The sequence below is a fragment of the Nelusetta ayraudi genome, unplaced genomic scaffold, assembly GCF_046127955.1.
Source record: "Nelusetta ayraudi isolate G7.1 ecotype Tasmania unplaced genomic scaffold, CSIRO-AGI_Nayr_v1 ptg000033l, whole genome shotgun sequence".
NCBI lineage: Eukaryota > Metazoa > Chordata > Actinopteri > Tetraodontiformes > Monacanthidae > Nelusetta > Nelusetta ayraudi.
Window position 1 is genome coordinate 1285001 of NW_027466083.1, and position 24565 is coordinate 1309565.

The 24565-nt window shown below is 45.3% G+C and overlaps 3 protein-coding genes across 8 annotated transcripts in view; 2 read left to right on the plus strand and 1 right to left on the minus strand.

The window, feature by feature from the left end:
- Positions 1-7682, plus strand: part of LOC142891719 (glycogen phosphorylase, muscle form-like) — a 9187-nt gene extending 1505 nt beyond the window's left edge. Inside the window, exons 2-20 of the mRNA XM_076031459.1 lie at positions 535-636; positions 731-809; positions 946-1049; positions 1221-1352; positions 1450-1561; positions 1646-1728; positions 3621-3764; positions 3971-4063; positions 4280-4426; positions 4596-4759; positions 4875-4989; positions 5099-5200; positions 5303-5450; positions 5569-5627; positions 5704-5845; positions 5963-6170; positions 6797-6931; positions 7136-7202; positions 7334-7682. Of these exons, the coding sequence (XP_075887574.1) occupies positions 535-636; positions 731-809; positions 946-1049; positions 1221-1352; positions 1450-1561; positions 1646-1728; positions 3621-3764; positions 3971-4063; positions 4280-4426; positions 4596-4759; positions 4875-4989; positions 5099-5200; positions 5303-5450; positions 5569-5627; positions 5704-5845; positions 5963-6170; positions 6797-6931; positions 7136-7202; positions 7334-7483 (2286 nt within the window). The 3' untranslated portion in view covers positions 7484-7682. The remainder of the gene's footprint in view (positions 1-534; positions 637-730; positions 810-945; positions 1050-1220; positions 1353-1449; positions 1562-1645; positions 1729-3620; positions 3765-3970; positions 4064-4279; positions 4427-4595; positions 4760-4874; positions 4990-5098; positions 5201-5302; positions 5451-5568; positions 5628-5703; positions 5846-5962; positions 6171-6796; positions 6932-7135; positions 7203-7333) is intronic.
- Positions 7683-10018: 2336 nt separating this feature from the next.
- On the plus strand, positions 10019-14895 carry slc22a6l (solute carrier family 22 member 6, like). The gene is made up of 11 exons (XM_076031467.1): positions 10019-10361; positions 10520-10942; positions 11025-11128; positions 11253-11407; positions 11491-11659; positions 11730-11853; positions 11947-12062; positions 12158-12372; positions 12468-12576; positions 14071-14274; positions 14397-14895. Exons 2-11 carry the CDS (start codon positions 10541-10543, stop codon positions 14482-14484), a joined length of 1686 nt encoding a protein of 561 aa, XP_075887582.1. The 5' UTR covers positions 10019-10361; positions 10520-10540; the 3' UTR covers positions 14485-14895.
- An 891-nt stretch (positions 14896-15786) lies between these two features.
- The window catches only part of nrg2a (neuregulin 2a), a 69357-nt gene continuing 60578 nt past the window's right edge, over positions 15787-24565 (minus strand). For 4 of the 6 annotated variants that reach the window (XM_076031460.1, XM_076031462.1, XM_076031461.1 and 1 more), the window contains 5 exons: positions 24061-24163; positions 23684-23807; positions 23407-23534; positions 22450-22671; positions 15787-19087 (listed from right to left, as the gene is read on the minus strand). In XM_076031460.1, the coding sequence (XP_075887575.1) occupies positions 18430-19087; positions 22450-22671; positions 23407-23534; positions 23684-23807; positions 24061-24163 (1235 nt within the window). In that variant the 3' untranslated portion in view covers positions 15787-18429. The remainder of the gene's footprint in view (positions 19088-22449; positions 22672-23406; positions 23535-23683; positions 23808-24060; positions 24164-24565) is intronic. The other 2 variants (XM_076031464.1, XM_076031465.1) reach the window with 1 other exon arrangement.

A 24565-nucleotide genomic window follows, 5' to 3' on the forward strand; every position in this document is an offset into this window, starting at 1 on the left:
TAAAGGGAGTGATAAGCTCCTGAGTTGCATTAAACGAGGGCATCTATCAGAACCGGTCCAGGCACCAACTCTACAATGAAAGGGTATCGGGCTCAAGGCTGACCTTTGCAGCCACCTCTGTGGGAGCTATTTTTTGCACAGGCCAAAATGAAGGTATTATGTAACAGTCAAAGCCAGCCCCTCTCCTCTCCCCCTCCTCTCAGCTTCCACATGCTGCTGCAGGGGGCTGGGGGCGGAGGGAGGGATAAAAACAAGCAAATGGCAAAGGCTAAAGAGCGGCTCAGGTGGCACATTTATGTGCTCCCCCAACCATGAAGCAAAATGTTGAAACATGAAGATTTTGTTTTCCATTCCGGTTGGACGGTGCAAATATTTGGCCTCTGGTTTCAAAAGTTCATGTGACGCTACGGCGTCTTTGTGACCCCGATTGCTCGATGACGCTAAAACACCCACGTCTTACATTCGGCCCGTTGTCATTTCTATTTATTAATTTGTTTGTTTTGCTCCACTTCCTTGTTCCATAAAAACCCGCAGCGCGTCTACTACATCTCCCTGGAGTTCTACATGGGCCGCACACTTCAGAACACCATGGTGAACCTGGCGCTGGAGAACGCCTGCGATGAGGCCACCTACCAGGTGAGGTCCAATCTCTCTCTCTGTCCTCTGGAAGTCTTCAGTTTGAAAAAGCTCTCCTGTCACTCACCCATCGTGGCCGTGTCGCCCTGTGCAGTTGGGTCTGGACATGGAGGAGCTGGAGGACATGGAGGAGGACGCTGGTTTGGGAAACGGCGGTCTGGGCCGCCTGGCTGGTGAGCGTGCTTTCACCTGTCCAGTTAAATGAATGCACTTCAATGCATTTATTTCACCGCAGCTGAAATAAATGCATTGTTTCTACGTGAGAGCTGATCACAACCTCATTATTTTCCATCTGTGAATCCTTGCCAGCCTGCTTCCTGGACTCCATGGCTTCCCTGGGCCTGGCTGCGTACGGCTACGGCATCCGCTACGAATTCGGCATCTTCAATCAGAAAATCGTCAACGGCTGGCAGGTGAGGAAGGAGCAGGCGCCGTCCTTCATGCTTTAAATCACCCCGCCCCAAAGAGCACCCCCATTATCGTCGGCAGCCGGTGCCATTTTCTGTCTCCGGATGGATGCTTCGCTCGGGGAACTCCGCCGCCTCCCGCTGCCCGTTAACACGAGTGCTCGTCTCTGTGTGCAGGTGGAGGAGGCCGACGACTGGCTGCGCTTCGGCAACCCCTGGGAGAAGGCTCGTCCCGAGTACATGCGCCCCGTGAGATTCTACGGCAGGACTGAGCATCACCCCGATGGTGTGAAATGGGTCGACACTCAGGTACAATATGTCGGGGCTTCGAAGCACATCAGCATTAGAAACAAACAGATTTAAAGTGGATGTACTAATCTCTATCTGCCTGGGGTTCTCCTGGCAGGTGGTGCTGGCTCTGCCCTACGACACCCCCGTCCCCGGCTACAGGAACAACGTTGTCAACACCATGAGGCTGTGGTCTGCAAAGGCACCGTGCGAGTTCAACCTGAAAGATTGTACGTGAGGTTTCTCTATTTTCAGTCATTGGAAAGCCGTCAAGATGACAGCGAATGAGTTTTGTTTTTTTTTTCCTTTTGCAGTCAACGTCGGAGGATACATTCAGGCCGTCTTGGACAGAAACTTGGCCGAGAACATCTCCCGTGTGCTTTATCCCAACGACAATGTAAGATAATACGACTGTATTAACATTTTATCTAGCAGATGTGGGGCTGCGGTGTAAAAACCTGGATTAGAGGAAAGTGCTGAATGCTAAAAGGGTTAAGACCTGGGGACTGCTGGCCCCCTATACGCTCGGAAGCTTAATCATAGCTTCACAAAGACACGGATTTGCATAATGTAAACCTGACCCTGTGTCGTACGTCTCTAGATAGAGCCACGGTGTGGTCTTTCAGCTTCCTCTAAAGTTCTCCATTATGGCTGACATAAGAACTGACCACCGTGCTCCGTCTCCCCGAAGGCTCAACAAGCAGGATAACCATCTAGTCAGAGCTATAACTCATGTCAGGCCTGGTAATTTATGTCGGTGCTAGTGAGAGTGGAAACGCTGGCGGAGCAGATGTTTGTATTCTGTCCAAGCACCGCTGTTCCATCACGTTGTCTATTTCCTTTCTCCAAAAGGTATCAGTGTGTTTTCATTTTACATTGTTTTTTATTTTGTTTAGCTTTTATTCCCGTTTATGTTGCTGTACAGCCGTTTGGTATAAAACAGATCACACAGGCAAGGTTAACAGGACCCAAACTGATGTAAAGAAAAGTTATAAACCAAATGCTGTCACCTCAAAAGTCATCACACAGCCTCGCCGGTCACATGGACACATCTCCATAACAATCTACATCCACGCAGCTCCATAGCAGGTGCTTCAACTCCTGCACTACATGACGCCGAGCAGAGAAACTTGAGACTAACAGACAAGCCCTAATATAAAGTCACATGATCTAGGTGAACTAAAAGAAGAGGCATCCAAGGCTGCAGTGTATTCTGGAACACGCACTCCTATTTAACGCTACCACACATATTAAAGGGCCCATAGATCGCATTAACATGACGTGATGCACAAGATAACCTTAACTACAAAAGCTCTCGGTGGCCCAGCAAAACAAAAATAAGCATTACAACAGCCCAGTTTAGAACCGGCTTATAATTATCATTATTATTATTATTATTATTATTATTATTATTATTATTATTATTATTATTGTTATTATTATTAGAAACCTGAACAGCGGCTTGTTTTAATGGTGCAATGTCTGACAGGGACCGAAAGCAGTAAAAGGAAACTCAAACCTTTAGTTTTGGGTGTCAAAGCGAAACAATGCCAGATTTCTTTGTTCCACACTGTGGCTGCAAATTCTTCATACAGACGTGCACATTCAGACTTAAATGACAGGCAGAGGGGATGGTGGTGTGGAGTCTCACACTCATATATGCGCCATCCTGCGTCTTTGCTGTGCATCACTGCAGCTTCCTGACACCTGGTAGGTAGACAATTTACAGCCCATAAAGTGACTGACGCACGTTAATAAAGAAAGAAAATGCCAGTTTCGTAAACTAGAGAGACTTTCTGTCTGCAACCTTTGGAAACTTTTGTCTGATACGTGAATACAGTGAATTTCTGCCTAATATTTAATGCACAAGCACTAAAGACAGTGATCTGATTTATTAATTTGTTCACAACTGTGTGCCAGAAAGCAGCTTTTTAACTGGGAAAATAGTTCATACCATTGTTAATATAAAGACTAAGTAGCGGAGATGATTTGGTTGTTGGAAACACTAAAAACAGCTTTCCAAAAACATGAAGAATGAATGTCACGGGTGACATCCCCTCGACTGAGGCAGCATTGAGTGGGATCCTCAGCAGTTCGTTGAACATCATGAGCGGCTTGTTGAGCAGCTCGGGTCCTTTTGCCGCCAATTTGCTTTTCCATAAAAATCACAATCATTTCCATGTCCGCCAGAAAACAGATGTCAGGAATATTTTGCGTTCAGAAGACTCAGACAACTCAGTGCGGCCGACTGCTGAACACAACCTGACAAATGTGCGTCTTAATCCTCAGTTCTTTGAAGGAAAGGAGCTCCGTCTGAAGCAGGAGTACTTTGTGGTGTCTGCCACCCTGCAAGACATCATCCGCCGTTTCAAGGTCTCCAAGTTTGGCTCCAGGGAAATCTCTCGCACAGACTTCAGCAAACTGCCTGAAAAGGTAAAATATGAATACATAAAAATAAAAAAATCTACAAAGCTTTTTTTTTTATTTATTTATTTATTTATTTATTTTAAATGATCTCCGTCCTGTGTGATTTTCTTAAAAGTCAGCCTGCTACTCCTGCTCGTGCACAGAGTTTTGGTTGCACCACAAAGAGCTCCTCCATTGCTAACAGCGACCCCTTTGATGCTCCGTGTTCTCAGGTTGCAATCCAGCTGAATGACACTCACCCAGCCATGGCTATCCCTGAGCTGATGAGGGTGCTGGTGGATGAGGAGAAGCTGTCTTGGGATATGGTGAGGAAGAGCGGCACAATCTGGGAAATTACAGCGTTGTGTTAGAAATGTTCAGGTGTTTTTCCTTTTCTTGGTTGCAAATAGGGCAGGCTGATTATTTCCACAGCTCTTATTTCGATCTATCTCAGTTTCCCTGTTTTGGGAACTTGCACAGTGAGATGTTGTCGTTGCAATTTTTTACATTTCTTTTTATTTTTTCATTTCGCTGACACGCAGGCTTGGGACATCTGCGTGCGCACGTGTGCCTACACCAACCACACCGTCCTTCCCGAGGCTCTGGAGAGATGGCCAGTCGACCTGTTCGCTCATCTGCTGCCTCGCCACTTGGAAATTGTCTATGAGATCAATCGTCGCCATCTGGAGGTGGGTACAGCACACTGCAGCCAGCTGCTTTTACTCCCTCCACTAGGTGCTGAATTTCTGCTTTTTAAGACGTTGCTCGAGAATTTTAGTTGCATCCTTTGTTGTGAACTGAGGATTCGGCAGGGAAAGTGGCATTTTTGCTGTTTTAACAAAAAATAAAATTTTGCAGAGAGTCGCAGCCAAGTTCCCTGGAGATAATGACCGCATGTCCCGCATGTCCCTGATTGAAGAGGGCGGCCAGAAGAGGATCAACATGGCTCACCTGTGCATCGTGGGCTCCCACGCCGTCAACGGTGTGGCCCAGATTCACTCGGACATCCTCAAAGCAACAATGTACGTGGTCTCATATAAACAGCATACATGGATGAGCTGTGGCGTTGAGGAGAAAATGAGGCGTGTACAAATCCCCTGTGTGTGGCTCATGTGCGATGGTCGACTGTGTTTACAGTTTCAAGGACTTCTACGAAATGGAGCCGCACAAGTTCCAAAACAAAACCAACGGCATCACTCCCCGCCGCTGGCTGGTAATGTGCAACCCCGGGCTGGCTGAGGTCATCGCTGAGGTTAGCGCTGCTCTTCATTCACACACATCACACGAATAACAGTGAAAGCTGAGGTTCCCTTCGGTTTTCTTTCTCTCTCTTCTCAACCCCTTTGTATTTTTGTCACTAGAGGATTGGCGAGGACTTCATCAGGGACCTTGACCAGCTGCAAGGCCTTCGCAACTATGTGAAGGACGATGCCTTCATTCGTGATATTGCCAAAGTGAAGCAGGTAACCTTCCATAATTTTACAACCAGGCAGACAGCAACGTCTATGAAAACCTGTGCTGTGGTGCCAAGGCTACAACCACTTCTATCTATATTGCTGACGTAGGAAAACAAGTTGAAGTTCGCCATGCACCTGGAGGAGCACTACAAAGTGAAGATCAACCCCAACTCCATGTTTGACATCCAAGTCAAGAGAATCCACGAGTACAAGAGGCAGCTGCTCAACTGCCTGCATATCATCACCTACTACAACCGTGAGTCTGTACCATTTGTGCCTTCAATGGCTTCATACCTTTTGTGACATCACAAAGGGGATATTTGCAGAAGTGTGCATATGGAGCCTCAAATAATGCGTCTTTATGTTTCCTGCAGGCATCAAGAAGGAGCCCAACAAGCAGTGGACCCCGAGGACTGTCATGATTGGTGGAAAGGTCCGTAGCCCGCCTCCGTACCTACTGAATTCACACTCACACTGCACGCTAACTTCTTTCCAATGGCTTCATGCAGGCTGCTCCTGGATACCACACCGCAAAGATGATCATCCGCATGATCACAGCCATCGGCGAGGTGGTCAACAATGATCCTGTGGTCGGCGACCGTCTCAAAGTCATCTTTTTGGAGAACTACAGGGTCACGCTGGCTGAGAGAGGTAACCATATAGTAGACCCGCCCTTTCCTCGTGCAGAACCCTTGACATTTCTTCCACAATGCAAAACTATAATTTTCTTCTCCCCTCCAACATTGCTCTTCCTCCATTTCTCCTCAGCCATCCCTGCGGCCGACCTGTCAGAGCAGATCTCCACAGCTGGCACCGAAGCCTCTGGAACTGGAAACATGAAGTTCATGTTGAACGGCGCTCTGACCATCGGAACCATGGATGGAGCCAACGTTGAGATGGCAGAAGAAGCTGGAGAGGACAATATCTTCATCTTTGGCATGAGGGTGGACGATGTGGATGAGATGGACAGGAAGGGGTATGGACCAGATAACTTTCTTTCCTTAAATCCCGTCACATTCCAGCTGTATTTTTGTCAGAGGTGCTCCAAAGTAAGTGCCCGAGAAGGTTTAACATCAAAGCAATGATGACTTGGTAGCTCAGTGCAAAGGGGAACAAAAAGTGGCACAGACAGTAAAGTTGAGTTAGGTGTGAATTTGTCACTAGAATATAAAATTAACGAAAGCGACCTCCTTCAGCTGATTAAATCACAAGAAGAAATCCAAGTTTATGAACGTACTACATGCAGCATGTGACTTATTTACACTTGTTATTATTTTTGCCCATATACCCTTAATAATGATTCACCGAATGCATTTTACAACTGCACTGTCTATTAGAATATTCAACACATTTGAATATTATATTCCTTTTGCAAGGCCAGTTTGTCTCTCTGGTCTCAGCGTTCTCAAACCGCTCTTGCAGGTGTTTTATGATGTCAGACACCTGCCAGCTCTCTCATGCAGGCGCTGGCTACCACTCTCCCATAGACAGGCTGCTGCTGCTGCTGCTACATACGGGACAAGAGCATATGCTTGTGTCTCTAATGTGTGTCCTTCTCCATTTTATTTATTTATTTATTTTTGCTGGTGGTTGTTTTTGCAGATACAACGCTGGAGAGTACTATAACCGGCTGCCCGAGCTCAAACAGGCTATTGACCAGATCGCTGGAGGCTTCTTTAGCCCAAAGCAGCCTGACCTGTTTAAAGAAATTGTCAACATGCTGATGCATCATGACAGGTAAAGACACATCTGACATTTGCAGCCCGAGGCAAACGCGTGCGTGCCTTGTGAGCTCACATAGTGATGAGAATGAACTCGGTGGGGGGACGAAGAATAAAACAACAAAATAAGGGGAAAGCATTTTGCAGAGCGTACCCACCCATGGAGCTCTGCGAATTTCTCTTGCATGCAAATGACTGGAATGCTTTCTTTTGGCGACAGATACAAGGTCTTTGCTGACTACGAGGACTACATACACTGCCAGGAGAAAGTTAATGCTCTCTATAAGGTAAGCCCATAAAAAAGTGATCTAACTCAAACCCTTTAAAATGAAATATGAGCCGTATGCAAGGCAGCCTCAGGCCTCATAAACCACAGACATAACGGATCTTGACTTGCTTGTTTTCCTTCCCGCACCAGAACCCGAAGGAATGGACCAAGAAGGTGATCCACAATATTGCCGGATGTGGCAAGTTCTCCAGTGACCGCACCATTGCCCAGTACGCCCGCGAGATCTGGGGCATGGAGCCCACACTGGAGAAGCTCCCACCTCCCGACGAAAAGCCTTAAGTTGTCCACATGCACATCGAAACCTCGGCTTCTATCTTAGCAGGTCGTGGAAGGAGCAGAAAATGTGGGGGATCAGAGCACCGTGCTTCCCACTTGACCGTCTTAGACTTTTAGCAAGAAGGTTCAAAGAAACAAACAGCAGTGACACAGAAAGTGCCCTGACAATTGATTATCACTATTATCAAATATTATCTTTTTTTTTTAAACAAAAAAACAAAAACAAACAAACACTGTATTCCACTTGGATCCGTTCAGAATAAAACTCTGGATTTTCAATTTAGCTTTGGGTGTTTTTATTTACTTTTTTCTTTCCCCTCCCACAGTCTTCAACATCAACATCTAGCAGGGAGGCTACAAAGTTAACGTAATCCCAAATGGGATCCTGGTGTTAAAGTTCAAGAGTAGAAGAGGCATTAACAAAATCAGCATAACAAGAAAAAGTGAGATAAAGTCTGAACCGATTTCTTAGTCTTGCAGTGTAAAAATAGATACAATATTTCCAACAGTCACATCACTAAACACTTGGATGATACACAGTGAGGTTCTCTTCACATTTTCTAAGACGACTAATTCCACAGCGTCTATCAAGACGAACCTTCTCTTCTGAATCTTCCGTAAGGATAAAAAAAAAAGTACGATCTGTAATTTGAAGAAAGCACTGATGTCAGTCCTGACGCGAGCCATGACCTATATTCAGTTTTGTTCACGTGTGGAATGCAGTCAGAAGGGGAGGTGTGTGAGGCAGCGCTTTAGCGTGTGACAAAGTAAAGAGCAGCGAGGAGACCATTACGGCTGCCTGTCACCCTTGTCTGCGTGCGGATGACGGAGATTTGCAGGGCGCAAGATTTATGTCGCTGCTGATTCCAGATTAAAGACGCCGAGGCTCAGGGTAACATTACTGGGACCTTAGCCGAGCTCCATGTCTCTGTGTGAGCCACAGATTCTCATGCTGTTTTTCAATAATAATAATCAGAGAAAGCCAGAAAAGCATGCACATACAATTAAAAAACATAAATGCCAATGTTTTGGGGGGAGGGTACAATGTGCCAAAGAGGGCACATTAGTTATTCATATAAAATTAAAATGACAACATGTGAGTGACGTGTTTTCGGTTGATTTTCTTTGTTTAGGATCCTGGTTTGAAGCAATAAATGCACATATGGTGATAGATTATTCAAGCAAATCACAGAGGGAAGTTGCTGATGAAATAATCATCTGATGTGAACAAATTGAAACAAGCACAGATCATTTGTACCTGCCCCCAGAATTACCATGCTAAAGTAAATATTCTATGAAAAAAATATGGATCTTTATGGATTTGCAATTTATTCAAATGGTCTGCTTTAGTCTCCACTAGGAGACCAACCTAAGCAATTTATGTGGTACAGTTCTTATTTATGATGCAACAAGCCATTTTGTTTTATTGTAGTTTTTGATGAATTGATGCATTTGATGAATGACTTGGAATGATGCCTGCATAAGAAAACTGTAACCATGTTGCTGTGACCAACACATGTGGCAGGTTTCAATGACAAACTATGACAAAATATTAACAATGTCCAACACTCCTCAAAGCCAAAACCTGCCGGTTATCAGATAACTTGGAATATGAGTCCAAAAGAACCCAAGGGAAGTAAAAATAAATCCCAGAGTTTCAACTAGAACAAAAGGTCAACGATGTGTTTGGTCATGTTTGTAACGATTAACAGAAGAGGCGTGAGGTGGCGTTGAGTCTGTATATGCTTTATGGAGACCCTCACTGTTCCTAATGAGAGACGTATTCTCATAAACAGGCCTTTCAAATGACTTCAGATCTCAAGAGTGATCCTGACAGCTACTTTACACTAGGGGTGAGGGTCAGGGCCTGCTGAGAGAGGAGAAAAATGTGGTCGCAGGGAGGGGAGGTCTCTCGCTGTGCTCTGAAATCTCATGACTCTGCATTTATTGTGTTTCAAGAAGTTTACAGAGTCTCAGCTGCCCCAGGAAACTCTTTAAAATTTATCATAGACACTAAAATTGTACTTTTAACAGGCCCAAACTAGGGTCTCAGAGGAAGCAAGCAGGGCCTTAAAAAGGACAAATCTCTCTCACACTGCACAGCTGAAAAAACTGAGAGCTGAGAGCTGAGGCTTTGAGCCCCACTGCACCTGCAGCTTCATTCGGCTTGACATCTCCTGCTGATCAATACACAAAGTGCACGCATTCCTCCAAGCTAATCGGCGGGACACAAAGCCGGCGGAAATATCTTGAATTTAAAGCCAGAGTGTGGCAGTAAAGGTAGATAAGCGCAATGGAAATGTGGCTGGTAGGGAAACACGAGCGGGGAGAGTGACTGATTGACTATAAGTCATGTTTCTTAACGAGACGTGACAGAAGACTGGCCGAGGTGCCAGCGGATGGTTGAATATTTATCAGTTCAACACTTGCATAGGGGGGAAAATAATAAAACACACAGGGGATGACATACAACAGTCACACATGCGTCCGCATGCGACTTCATTCATGTTAAGTAACCAATAAGGGGCGGGAGTTGAGGAATTATGCACCAGCTTGAACCCGACACACGCTTGCACTTGGAGCTCGACATTGTTGCCGCACAGCGAGGACTCAGCATGTTACCTCAGTGCTCAGCGACTGAACTGCTAATACCTCAAACTTTGCCCACTTTGTAATCTACGGCGGAGGAAAAGCTGTGCAGGAATCCCAGCCCGGCCACTTGCACAAAAGAGACAGGAAAAGGGTTTTGCTTCCTCTGGATTTGTTGACTTATCGTTGGGGTTTCAGTAGAATTAATTCTCCCGGGTTTGTGATTTTTGAGGAGGCGCTAGACTTTGAGAGGCAGCAACCTCGGTTTGTTTGTTCTGTAGACAGCTGTTAGGTAAGTCAAATTTGGTGTTGTACAAAAGTTTTTGATACAAACATTACCAACTCTGTAATGCTTTAAATATGGGCTAAAACCAAACACCCATTTATGCATACCACTATTACATTTTTAGAATTTCAATGTGCCTTACAATTGTGTCATTTGTGTTAAAGCCCGCTGCTCGTGCATAAACAATGGGGTTTGGTGACCTGCTGGAGCAGGTAGGCAGCACAGGCCGCTTCCAGATCGTCCACGTCAGTCTCCTCTGCCTCCCTGTCATGCTGATGGCCAGCCACAACCTGCTGCAGAACTTTGCAGCCAACGTGCCGCGCCACTACTGTAACAGCCATGAGAACCTCACCCAGTCACGGCTGAGCCCCGAGGAGAAGCTGCTGATCACGGTACCGCTGGACCAGGACGGGAAGCCCGTGAGGTGCCGGCGATACACTGAGCCGCAGTGGCACCTCCTGGCTGTGAATGGGACCCTGGAGCCAGAACAGTATGATTATGGGAGTGATTTAGATGCTGACCTGCAAGAATGTCCTGATGGCTGGTTCTATGACATGACTGACAGGAGCTCCACTATCATATCTGAGGTAAGACTACGTTTCTTTCTACCCCCCCAAATGTTCATATTTCCGTCCCAGTGAGATCTGAAGAATGCTCCACTCCCGGCAGTGGGATCTGGTGTGTGACACGCGCTCTCTGATTCAAATGGCTCAAACCATATACATGGGAGGCGTGCTACTGGGAGCCGCGGTCTTTGGGTGTCTCTCCGACAGGTAATGGCTTTCCTTTTCTTCTCATTCACTCAACACCTTTTGTTTGTTCGCCCGTGGAAGCACAAAAGGTGCTGACAAAGTGAAATCATCCTTATCTGAACCAGTTGCCCTCGCCCCTCTCCAGATATGGACGGCGCTATCTCCTGATCATCTCCTATCTGCTAATGGCAGTGTCTGGAACCTGTGCTGCCCTCTCCCCGTCACTCCCACTGTTCTGCCTCTCCCGTTTTGGTTGTGGCATGGCTCTGTCCGGCATCGCCCTCAACAGCTTCTCGCTCAGTGAGATACTTACCTGGGCGATTAATATTAAGAGGGTTATAACAACTAATGGAGTCTAATGTCTTGTTTTTCGTGTTGTCAAGTTGTTGAGTGGATCCCCACCAATGTGCGAACCATTGTGGGGACGATAACGGGCTACTGCTATACGGTGGGACAGCTGCTCCTGACCTTGATAGCCTACAAAATCCGGGACTGGAGGTGGCTGACCCTGGCCGTGTCCCTGCCCTTCTACGTCTTTTTCCTTTACTCATGGTAAGACCGCCGGTGGTCCCCGATCGAAGTCGGGCCATGATAAGTTAGTCACATATGAATCCTCCCGCAGGTGGTTCCACGAGTCCGCTAGGTGGCTGGTCTTGAGGAACAAGCCAGAGCAAGGCATCAAGAACCTCCAGAGCGTGGCCAGGTTTAACGGGCGCCGCGAAGAGGGTGAAAAAATCGACAATACAGTAGGGAGACTGCGGCGTACCTGTGTGTCACTGCTTCCACCATCCGGCGTGATGGCCCCCCGGCATTGACCTTAGCTTGCTTATTGTACGCAGATGCTGCAGGAGTCGATGAAGAAAGAGCTGTCCGGGTCGCAGGGTTCCTACTCCGTCCTGGATCTGTTTCGCACCACCACCATGAGGAACATGACCCTGTGTCTCATGGCTGTCTGGTACATTTCCCTCTCTTGGTGTTGAAGAATTAAAGCTGCAGCTTTAATTCTTCAACATTGCAATGTATATGTGCGTGTGTGTGCTTTTTTTTAAGGCTCTCGACAAGCTTTGCGTACTACGGCCTCGCTATGGACCTGCAAAAATTTGGCGTGGACATCTACCTAATCCAAGTGATCTTTGGCGCTGTGGACATCCCGGCTAAAGTTATCATAACTGTGAGCATGAGTGTGCTGGGACGTCGCCCGTCACAGTGCGGCGCCCTCATCATTGCCGGAATCAGTATCCTGTGCAACCTGTTGGTGCCTCACGGTATGTCAGGACACTCCTAACTCACAGCTGATGGTTAAATCTTGCACCAGAGGATTAATAAAATATGACAAATTCCATTTTGTGCTTGACTCCAGATAAACAGACAATCCGAACCTGCCTGGCTTGCCTGGGCAAAGGCTGCCTGGCCGCCTCCTTCAACTGCTGCTATCTCTACTCAGGAGAACTGTATCCAACTGTCATTCGGTACATCTCACATCTACATAGCTTTACTGACGCACACACGGACAATGTTTACCCACATTTTTCTTAATACGGAAATTTGTTTTTCTAAGAGACAGATGTCCCTCATAACAAACGGAAAACTATAAAAACCAAAATGACTTATGATTAAGGCCTTATCATTCATTACAGGGAAAGCTGACAAGTACAAAGCAGTAATACATTAAAACTATACATTAAAACTATACTGAGTACATGTCATACTATAGTGACTTGCACTGAATATGCATGAAAGTCACTGTTCTGGTTTAAAACTGTACCAGTATATATTAAATAATTCACAAAGACCTTATAAAAAAAAAGAAAAAAAATTTGCCAACAATATGACGTCTAAGTGGAGTTTAGAGAGACAATTAGGGAACAAAATCTGAACATTAACGAACTACTCTTTGAACTATCGAACAAACTAAACAAAAACAACCATAGTGTTGACAGGAGGACCAAAACCAAGAAGACAAAAAGGCAACTGACGCTGTCGGCTGCTGCAGACAAACACACCTCCAACCAACTCAGTTGCTCATGGGGTCGCTTTCTATAGACGACCCCTTGTTGGCCTCAATATAATTGGACTGAACCGCTGCACAGGGTGATGTTGACAAAACAGGAACTTCTGGCATAAAAGCTGTTTTCTGCTAAAATCCCACAAAAACATCTCAAACTACAGACATTTCCCGAAGACCACAATTATTTCCTTGTTGGTCGATTTATTCTCTGTTTTTTTTTCTAATTTCTTCCCCCTCATATTTATTATAACTGGCAAACCAATATAATTAAAAACAAAACAAACAAAAAACAACAAACAGGACCAGCAGATGATGGTATTCCAGAATGAACATATTCACTATATAGTCCACTCACTGCATCCCACAATGCATTGCTTAAAGTAGTGTACAACTATTAGTCACAGGCAAGAAAAGCATAACGTTTTTTGTTGTTGCTTTGTTTTAATGTAGGAACACATTTAATATAGCAAGTACTTGACACTGTGTGTGTGTGTGTGTGTGTGTGTGTGTGTGTGTGTGTGTGTGTGAGAGAGAGAGAGAGAGAGAGAGAGAGAGAAGGAGAGGGAGAGAGAGAGAGAGAGAGAGAGAGAGAGAGAAGGAGAGAGAGAGAGAGAGAATTAATTTATATACTTTTTTTTTAAATTTAGTTATTACCTGCCGACGGGTAGTTTTATTAATGCGACCTTGATGACGTAATTAACGGCGCCAAGCGTTGTGTCCGGAAGTTTCTTTAATTTGGCTAATGAGTGCACTATACAGTTAGCTACGTATAAGACCCTATAAAGGGAGAAGGGAAGAAGAAGTGGGTGATTTCGGACCCAGCCTCAATTTTACAGCTTTGGGGCGACTTTAGCGCTGAATACGTTTAGCATTTCACGGGCCGAATAGAAACCTCGGGGGTTGTTTGATCCCAAGAACTTACCTCGCGGCTGCCGCGGCTTGCTTTCTCTCTCAGTCAGAACGGCATGGGCTGCGTATCCATGATGGCTCGGGTCGGTGCCATGATAGCTCCCATGGTGCTCCTCACCGGCGACTACATCCCGTGGCTACCGGGTTTCATCTACGGCGGGGCGCCGATTCTCTGCGGGGTGGCCGCCATGTTTCTCCCGGAAACGCTCGGCTCGCCTCTTCCTGACACAATCCAGGACGTGGAGGACAGGTGAGAAGGAAATCCCCCGCAGAGAGGAAGCAACCCCCAAAATTCTGTTATTTATTTATTTATTTGTTTGTTTATTTATTTATTTGTTTATTATATTACATGTGTACCCTTTGTGTGTTCAGGGGAGCTGGGAAAAGTCCCATTAAGGCAGCAAAGGAGGCGAAGATTTTAAAAGACACAAAGGCAAATCTGCTCAAAGTGGCTGCATGATGGGCTAACTGCACGGCAAACTTGATGCTTTTTTTTCTTTCTCTCTGAAGTTTATTTTAAAGTATAGCGGGCACTACTTTCTCTAATGTTTAACTGATTTTCATCATGTGTTTATTGAGTCATGAATGCTGGAAAGAGTTTGGAAAGAGCTCTTCTTCGACGGGTCAACGTGGCGAGCAGAAAGGCGAGTGAATGTCGACAATCACAAAAAATCAGCACACATCTTATAAAAGCTGAGGAGTCTGCTTCCGTGTGTGTGTGTGTGTGTGTGTGTGTGTGTGTGTGTGTGTGTGTGTGTGTGTGTGTGTGTGTGTGTGTGTGTTTTCTCCCCCGACCCCACATTCTTTTTACTTCATGTGAACCCTTGTATTGTGTTTTGTATTCTCATTAAAGTCCAAAACTTTGCATTAATACACGTCTTTTGTTTTGAACTCCACACACACACACACACACACACACACACACACACACACACACACACACACACACACACACACTACAAGCTCAACTTCAAGGTCGAAGTCATTATCGAGTAAATGAAACAGGGCAAACGATGAAGCTCAAGCAATCACTATCTGGACCTTTTAAAATACAAGAATAAAAGATGAAATATAGTATGTTCCCCCTGATTCCATTAATGACGGGCTTTGTGTGACATTACATCCTTTTTCTCCAGACGTGCTCACAAAGGATTACAGATTACAACAAACAGAACCAGTCCAGCGTTCACCTTTTAACTTAACCGCTGCTCGACATCGTGGTTTTTACAAAAGTGAGGTCACAATGTGAGCCACCCATGAAATATTAAATATTGAAGTCTCCATCTCACAGACAGTCTAGTTTATGTTAGATCTGTTTTTCACCTAATCTGTCAGCCGTACACCTTTTTTCATAATATGCAGTGTTGTGTGGAGCAAAACATTAATCGGTTCTCCAAATCACAGCGTCCACTTAAATAAATATAGACTAATCTATCAGCTGTGTGCAAACATAATGGAGAAGAAACCAACCAACCAACGCGCGACTGTTGAGTCTTGTAGCTTTGCTGCTATCTAGTGGTAGAGTTTGGTACTGCACACTCCGTTTTAATGATTCGATAAAAAATATTATGGGTTATTTAAGAATATGTTGAAATGTTTAACACAATTGAATTGACAAACATTATGACACTAAGGATCCAAATATAACTTTGTGTCTTGTATTGAATTTAATGTTCGGTAGTTTCCTTGCAGCAATGGATCAGCATTTTAAACACAGAAATACAACAAAATAGGATAAAATGGAAATGAATACCCCTCAAAGTGGTATGAATAAAGATTTATTTTTCTCATATGAACAGGTGGATTCATTTTATTTTACAATCTATGACAATCTCGCATTTTTTAATTATTTTTTCTAGCATATTTCAGGAATGACATGGGGGAAAGGTTCTTTTTTATTGCTGAATGTTAAATGAAATACACTTTCACTGACTGAAAAAGAATTGACTGCTTTTTTAAACTTTTTTTTTTTAAAACCTTTTAAACCATGCACCCATCTAACCGTGACCACAAGGACATGCAGAAGGGAAGGTGTTCAAACATTTCAAGCGAGGGTGTGTTTTCGTCTAGGATGGGCAGGGAGGGCAGGGATTAAAAAAATAAAGAGAGGTGAGTGGCAGGGCTCGCCTGATACCATCTCGTATTGGCAAAGTGAAGGAATCATCACGTTCGAACTAGAGGAGCGCTGCCTTCTTTCGCATTCTTCACACAAAGTTAGACCCGGAAGTGAGAAACCCTATGGTACATCTGTAAGTGAGGCGTGACCTTTCTCTGTAACAAAACCGCTGAACATTCGTCATCATAGCAGCTTGGACTCCAAATAGATGTCTTCTTAAACTGACGGGAATTTGATAATTTCGCTCTCTTTTAAGGAGAGGCAGCTGATTTTGAACAAGTCACTTTAAATTGATTTGCTTCATTTAATAAACCTTCTTTAAAATTAAGGAAAGGGGCCTTAAATAATCCTGTTCACGTGTTGGAAACAAAATACTAACACTAACACTAATAATAATAATAATAATTATAATTATTATTATTATTATTAATAATAATAATAATAATAATAATAACAATAATAATAATAATAATAATTGTGGACAAAATTTGCCATCAACATGAAGCGGTAGTGGAGGAGACACTAGTTGACATCACCAGGAGTGTGCGTGTAAATGAAGACGTGGTTAAACAAAAAGTCATGGACACAGTCATTCAGCGGCAGACATGAGCGTGTGTGAGGGAGGAAGGTGGGCGACTCGATGGATACCTGCATAATGGCTTCAAAAACTAACTCATGTAAATATGCATTTATATCATGATAAGTTCATTCTACACTAGCATCACATTGTTTTTTCATTGTTTTTTTTATTTTTTTTTAGATTTTTTCCATTTTTAAACACACAACACACGACAGTCACCTCTTAGAAAATGATGTAATCACCAGCAAAATAGAAAGTTTGCATATTTTTGCATCGTATGATCCTCCAAAGTTTCACAGCTATTTCGTCTTTACGTTGTCTAAGCATGGACACTGAACTGTTCTGAGCGGTTTGTCTTTGTTTTTCAATTTCTTCTCCCCCCCTCCTGCTCTGCTCTGCCCCTCTCGCTTGCTCAGAGTGTTGGGGGAAGGAGTTTGGCGGGCACAGATGTGTTGAGGATTCGGGCCTCTGTTAAGCAGGAGTCGGGGCAGAGGACCTTTAGCCAAACAATTGAGTTTGGACAGTTGAGTTGGGGGGGGGGGTGGAAATCCTGAGACACCGTGCGGCACATAAGGATAGTGAGGCGTGTGATTGGAGCGTTTGAGCAGAAACAGGTGCCAGCTTTTTCTCATAGGGTGGAGGGTGAGAAAGGTGGTGGTGGTGGTGGTCACCAAGCGGCTTTGAACAGACCGGAAGAGGAAGTGGCTGTAAACACAATCAAGCTATGACCTGCATAACGTACAACCCGACAGCAGCCTAAACTTTGAGGGAGGGGGTGAGGCTGGGGAGTGGGGGAGAAAGGGTGAGGGAGGGTGAGGGTACGTGTTGTGATAAAGCACTATTCCGCGAAGCTACCAAGATGCTCTCCCCGTCAGCTCTGCTGAGTAGAACCCCAGTGTCGTGATGTCACAGCGGCGCACTGCCTCCACTCACCCAACAACCACGGTCACATGCAGGCAGTCCGACATGCACACACACACGCAAACACGCACACGCACGTGCTCAACCTCACACCTTAGTTTTTTCCTTGCTCTCCCTTGGCAGACTAAATTGTCATCAAGAGCGATGAGGACCTACACTACACTGTGTTCATCCCCAAATCATAAAACCCTAACAGGCGAATCGCATTAATGTAAACATACACCTTTATGTTTTAAAGAAGTGGTTTATATTGCATGGCATGGAAGGGGTTATGCTCCAGTGGGGCTAGACTCCTCAAAGAATGCAACTTGGAAGAAGAAGAAGAAGAAGAAGAAGAAGAAGAAGAAGAAGAAGAAGAAGAAGAAGAAGAAGAAGAAGAAGAAGAAGAAAATATGTAAATGAAGAAACCAGAGAGGAAGAAAACGAAAACATAAATGTGTATAAAAAAATGAGGCGTCAATATAAGAAAGGCTACAAAAACCTCCACTGGCCCTCTGGCATCGGCATACAGCAAAAGGCACCACAATATTACTCTATTTTTTTTTAACGTCGTGAAAAAACTGGCACATCTTTTTATGCTGTAAATCAAAATGTACATATAAATAGAGTTTTCCCTATAAAAAAGTCTTTGCTGTTAACTAGTAGACAACTTTTGCTAAAATGAAAATAAATATTTCATTTGTTTAGAATATCTGTCAGTTATATAAAATAAAAATATTTCTTATAGATGTAGGTCTATGCTATATTGATTTTTTTTTTGTTGTTGATTCATTTTCTTTTTCCACTCTTTAATGGGGTGCACTGTCCGGTTTGGAGCGTGAGTGCGTCAGTCTTGTCTGCATGTTGGCCTGCGTACTCTGCCGCCCCTGTGAGTGAGAAGTCCGACTGTCCGCCGGCCTGTAGATGGTGGAGGGCTCGGCGTTCATGTTCTGCATACTGAGGAAGGGCGTGCTCTCCCCGTCCTCCTCCGACTCGCTATCTGTTAGGCAGCTCCGAGAGCCGTAGTCTCGGGACGCCTCGTATCCACGCGGGGCCACGTGGCCGTTCAGTCTGGACCTCCGCCAGCGACGGCTACCAGGTCCACTGGAGCCACTTCTCTTTGGTTGCTCCCGAGAGGAGAGATACTCTTGGGTGGTCTCATAGTCTTCCTCCTCAGCCAGCCGGTACGGGCTGGAGGGCAGGCTGCCCCTGCTGTCGTTCAGGTAGGTGCGCCGCTGCTGCCGGTAGGGCTCCTGGCTCTGGGCGTCGTGAAGCGGCACCTGGTAGCGGCGCAGCAGAGGCTGGTCGTCCTCCAGCAGGGGGTAGGGGTTGTGGACGGCAGGGGGCAGAGACATGGCGTGGCTGGCGTTGGGGGACGTGATCTGGAAGGTAGGCACCTGCGCGGGCAATGAGTAATGGAAATCCACCGGCGAAAGGCGCGCTGGTGTGGTCAGGGCTGACACGTATCTGCGGAGGGAGGGATTCAGAGGAGAGACACAGTGAGTCGGCTGACCAGTGCAGAGTGGCGCTAAAGAGCTGAGCAAACGCGGCATCTTCTCAGTTCTATTTGCTAATATTGGCTCAATGTCTCACTATGGAATGCAAAACCCTGCCGCAGCCCTCAGAAACATTCATTTGATTACGGCAATGCTGATAGGCTGATGAAATGTATCCATCCCACCTGACATGAATACCACCAGGACGGTTTTCTCCTTTTAAAGGCTGTTGAAGTTTTAGCACCTCAGACTTCAGACGGCAGTGGGTCCAGTTGTTCTGTCAGACCAGTGACGGGTGTTTTTTGTTCTAAGGATCAATTGTTGATCCAAGACTTTTGTGCGTATTCCGGGACTGTGTAATCCACGAATGTGTCAGGACTGGTGATCATCCCTCGCAAACTCATTTGCACCAGTTCCTGGTGGATGGCTGCGTCATTATGGATCGTTGTAGGCGCCCGTGGGGCTGCTCCACTAATACTGGCAGCTACTAGGCAGTACAGCTACGCCGAGAACCCGGTCTATTTGTCCGTGAGGGTGAAAAACCAAAATGAAACTTTGAAGAAGCTGCGCTTCCATGATCCCTAGAATTGCGCAAAACCTAAATATCGCAATAAAAAACTGGTCATGGAAACAACTAATCTTGGAAAAAACCCTCAAATATGGCTAAAAGGTTTAGCCTGCGTTATTTAAATGTTAAACACCCATTGACGCCCCTGATCCATAAAGCCTTATTGTCATAAACTCATCACACATCTAAATAGCCGACATATTTGCAACACTGGATTGTAGTGCGAATGCCTGAATCATCAATCTTATTGTGGAAGCCTACGACAACCATTTGAGCCTGAGATGTTCCCATAATGCCTCTGAGTCCTCTGTTGCAAAAGATGCTGACTTGATGGAAACAGTGGCGATAACCTAGACCATGGGGGGAGACTCTCCATGACCAAGGACCAAGCTACGTGTAAAAAGATATTTTCCTTGGTGTGTGTAGGATTGGGCCTCTGAACCATAGAAAAAAAAAATCACTGTTGAGATTTTTTGAAGCCAACATTTTTGACTTGACATTAGGCATCAGCTCAACTCTGTCGTCAGTCCATCTAATAGAATCATTGTTTTTGCTTTCTTCTTACTGGTCATAACATATTTCTCTTTCTGTCTATGCAAAGAGTCTCAACCGGGACAGTAGGGGTCATTTTTTTGTGGGTTTACTTCTGGGCTTGTGTGAGATTTTTGTGTTGTAGGCAGAAATTTTCCTTTTTAAACGGAAGACGACAATATATAGATATTTAGAAAAAATATCCATATACGTGTAGTGCCGCATTGAGGCACGCTGGTAATCAGGCGAATATCTTAAGCTCAAATTCTACTGAACTTCTCCGCTTTTCATTTAGGAGATATTATCAATCGAAAGGACCAATTATCAGTGATTTGTGGGCTAATTCCCCCCTCAGATTACTGAGAACTGCAGTATGCATGTCATGAAGCAACTCGGGTCAGGCTTGCCACCACATGTTGCTCCCCACCACCCCCTTCAAGTCATCAGGCACACGGCAATCCCGTTGACGCCTTCTGTGCTGCACGCATCTGCGCTAGCACCGTTCTCATCGGCGAGGAGAGGAAAAAGGTGGCTTCATGCCTGTGACCTGTGTGCCTTTGGGGGGAACACACAAACTCTCACTTGCACAATCTGTTGTTTGCTGTGACAACCCCGCTCAAGCGTTTCAATCTCGGAATGAGAAAAAAAAGGAAATCTCACTGGTGTGGGAATGTGACCACTTCTCTACTCTAATGGAACCATTCACCATTCTGCATTTTATCTTCCAAAAAAATTGACTTTTAAAGCACTTTTGCCGGAGTTTGATCGGTAACAAAAACACAGCGACACGTCAAGTTTTCATGCAGGAAGGCGTTAAGTGGCATCTTGGAGCTGGGATGGCTGAGAACCTGGTGTTTAAGCTGCACATATGAAGAGCAAAGCATCTCCACGAGTGACCTTCAACTTGTTTTTTCTTTTCTTCTTTTTCTTCTTTGCCAAATGTTAAACACAGGTTGGTCAATTACAGGGTCACAAAGCCATACTTCCTGCCCTGAACTGGGCCATCATTCCTCTCTCTCTAAGTGCTTCTAACAAGCGTGTTGTCGCTTCAACGCACCCTGCGCACGTCCCGTCTCGATGACCTGGCTGCATTTTCGTATTGCTGCTTTATTTAGTTTCCTTCTTGCTCAGTATAGGCCCATTGACGGCAGAGGTGCACTTGAATTTTAAACAACGGTGGCGGGGAGGGGGGTTTCGAGACGTTGGGATTTGGAGCGTCACTCACCGGCCAAATCGGGTAGTTTATTCCACGCGGCTAAACAGCCGGTGCAAATTCAGGCTGCCCGGTTGAGCCTGAGTGCCACTGAGAAATACAGCGCATGGAAAAGCTGTGAGCGCGCTCTTCAGAGGGATAGTCTAGTTAACGTTAAGAAAACAGCTCATCATTAAGGGGAATATGCTTGTTTTTTCAGACAGAGAGGGCTGTCTGCTCTCATTAAGTTCGAGACGAGGCAGACATGCACCGGCCAAGTATGAGGTAAACAGTAGTTTCATGTCCTTTGAAACCAGCACTACTGAGGCATATTTCATCATCAGGCCTGTTGTGGGTCACTTTTCGCTCAGTCTCTCGGGTTGAATTTACACTACATGGTTCGCTTCACCCATTTCAGGCTTTGGTTTTGTTTTTGTTTTTTCAACGTCAAGACATCAACATGCAAGCAGCAGAATCAGATATTACAAGAATCACAGTCCGGTCTCCATCAAAAGAAATATATCAGGTATCTGGTCAAAGCAGAGTGACCTGATATCACCTGGCAAGTTGTCTAGGATGAAACGTGACAATAGTCAAATCATTACATCCATGGTACTGGTGGCTTAGTTTTCTTTCTGTCTTCCTCAAACGTCTAAAAAGAGCTACAGCTTTAATTAAGATTCAAATCTAACCTGCATCCATTGCAAAATGTGCAAGGGACTAAATAATGGAATTGGCAATGGGCTACGATCTTGTACATTCATGTTTTTCCCTTCTCTAAATGAAAACTTCAACTGGCCACTTTTCCAAGGTGAATCCCCACCTTCACCTTGAGTGCAGGACAATCAGCGACACTATATGTAGGTACATGGATTCAGAAATCAGACCAGTTAACAGCAGGCTGACAATTAAATGCAAATTGGTATGGGCATGTCAGCCTAAGAGCAACCTGACTGAAGGAGACCAGCAGTGACTTCCCGGCAATCTGAACGCTACTGCAACCACAAATAACCGCAAACAACCACGACAAGCAGCTCCACACCTGTCGCTATGCGGAGAGTCTCCCAGCGAGTCGAAGGAGTCTCCGTACTGCAGGCCTGGCCGGTGCGAGTCGGAGTAACCACAGTGCGCGGCGCGCCGGGCCCGAGCCTCCATGCACGCAGGACTGCTGCATTTACTGGTCCCGACGGATGACGACATCATTCCCGGTGAGTCAGAGAGGAAGCTGTCTGAACGTTCCAGGCTCCATGTCCGCTCCTCGTGTCTGAACACACACAAGAAGGTGTTAACACAGACGCAGCACGGCTGTTAGCCGCTCATCGTCTGAACTGAAAGTGAGCTTCCTGAGTCCCTTGGATTTCCGTCCATCGGTTGAAGAAACAGGGGAAGAAGGTGATCGGCCGACCTTCAGCTCGACTTTTGATCATTACAGTCATGTGGACCAGTTCATTACTAGTCCACCCCCAAAGAACCAGTGGCATTAGCCCTAGCTAAACTCTTGCCTTCCAGGCTGTGGTGGAACCAAGTTGAACACCTGATAAAAATTATTCAGCAGCATTTTAATGTTACTGTTTTTTTTTTTTATTGAAGTGATTATGGAGTCCGTTTCTTACAGAACTGCCACTAATCTCTGCAGCAGCAGCTGTTGTTTAATATTAACTTATCCTAGCTTCTTGTTTTTTTTTTTGTAGGTTTTTTTTGTTTGTTTGTTTTGGACATGTCCTCACTTTTGCACCTTCTGCTACTTTCCATGTATAGTCAGCTGACTGTTGGTGGAATCCTGTGAAATTTTAAGCCCCATTTACATGTTGTCTCCTGGAGATTGGCAGGATGGATGAGCAGGATTCCAGAGGTGAAATCTGCTCCATCCAGCTGCTGCGCAAGATTAACGGAGAGTACCACGTTGGAAAACAGAAAACTTGGCAGATTGACGCAGCATTAAGCTGCTTCTCTGCTCGGGCTGAGGGGCGAACACGAATAACATATGGTGGAAACTCACCTTTGAGTTGATGAATGGGCTCGTGTGGAAGAATTGTGAGATCTGGAAGAGGCGTGGCTGGCCGGGAAGGAGCCCTCCGTCGCAGGCCGTATGACTCGCTCAGTTGCAGGGACATTCTTTGATATGTACTGCGGAGTTGGAAGATAAGGGGAAAAAGTGGGTGGGTGGGTTGAGGGGGGTTGAGGGGGTCGTTGAACTTGGTTACATAACTGATCAGCAAAGATTTAATTTCCATCTGTGCGCTTTATTATTGTCTGGAGCCCTTTGAGAAACTCACGTCTACCATGGGGATTTCCTCTGGGCCTGGTCCTGGGTGATTGGGTCCGTTAGCTAAGTTACGATTGGGATGTTCTGGACACATGTTTAGCCGCAGATGATTGTGCATCTTCGTTCTTTGTTTCCTGTTGAAGAAATTGTGAATCATTCTCTCTTTTGTTGAGACGCTCAAAGAAGTTATTCAACGTTTCCTGGAGGATAAAAAACCCTGAAACACATTTGGTTCTATTAACAAAGAGCCGCCTTGAGGCAGCAAACGCAACATTTATTAGCTGTGCTTTTTCTTGTTCCTTTCCCCACCCACGATGTTCTTTTTATTATTACAAAAGATGTGATAACAGACATCTGACGGAAATCTCAAGCTGATCCAGGACTTACTTGGTTTTACAGTAGGCAACCACACACACGATGCCCACCACCAACAGCGCCACGCAAATACCCGTGATTGTCAGGACTCTTTTCTGGTAGAGCTCCTCTGCCTCTGTCAACATCACACCCACAAGTGCACAAACACACACGCACACACACAGGCGAACACAGACGAACACACAACACACGCAGACAGTGTATGAGAAAAAAAAGAGGGAGAGGAAAAAACATAATTAGTGTCTTGAAAGTGAACGATTTCTTGTTGCAGGGCTGCGATCTTTCATGCACTAAACACCGAGCAGTATGAAGCTTCTTCCAAACAACTCACTCCGCTGTCAGACTTCCCCTCTCACATCATCACAAATACAACAGATGCTGCTGCTGCTGCTGCTGCTGCTGCTGCTGCCTGGGCTACATTAATGTAGCGTGGGCGGTGGACAAGGGCCCGGTAATAGTTAGCTTTATATACTAAGCAGATGTATTCTGTGAAACTCTGAGTCATTAAAAATTACAC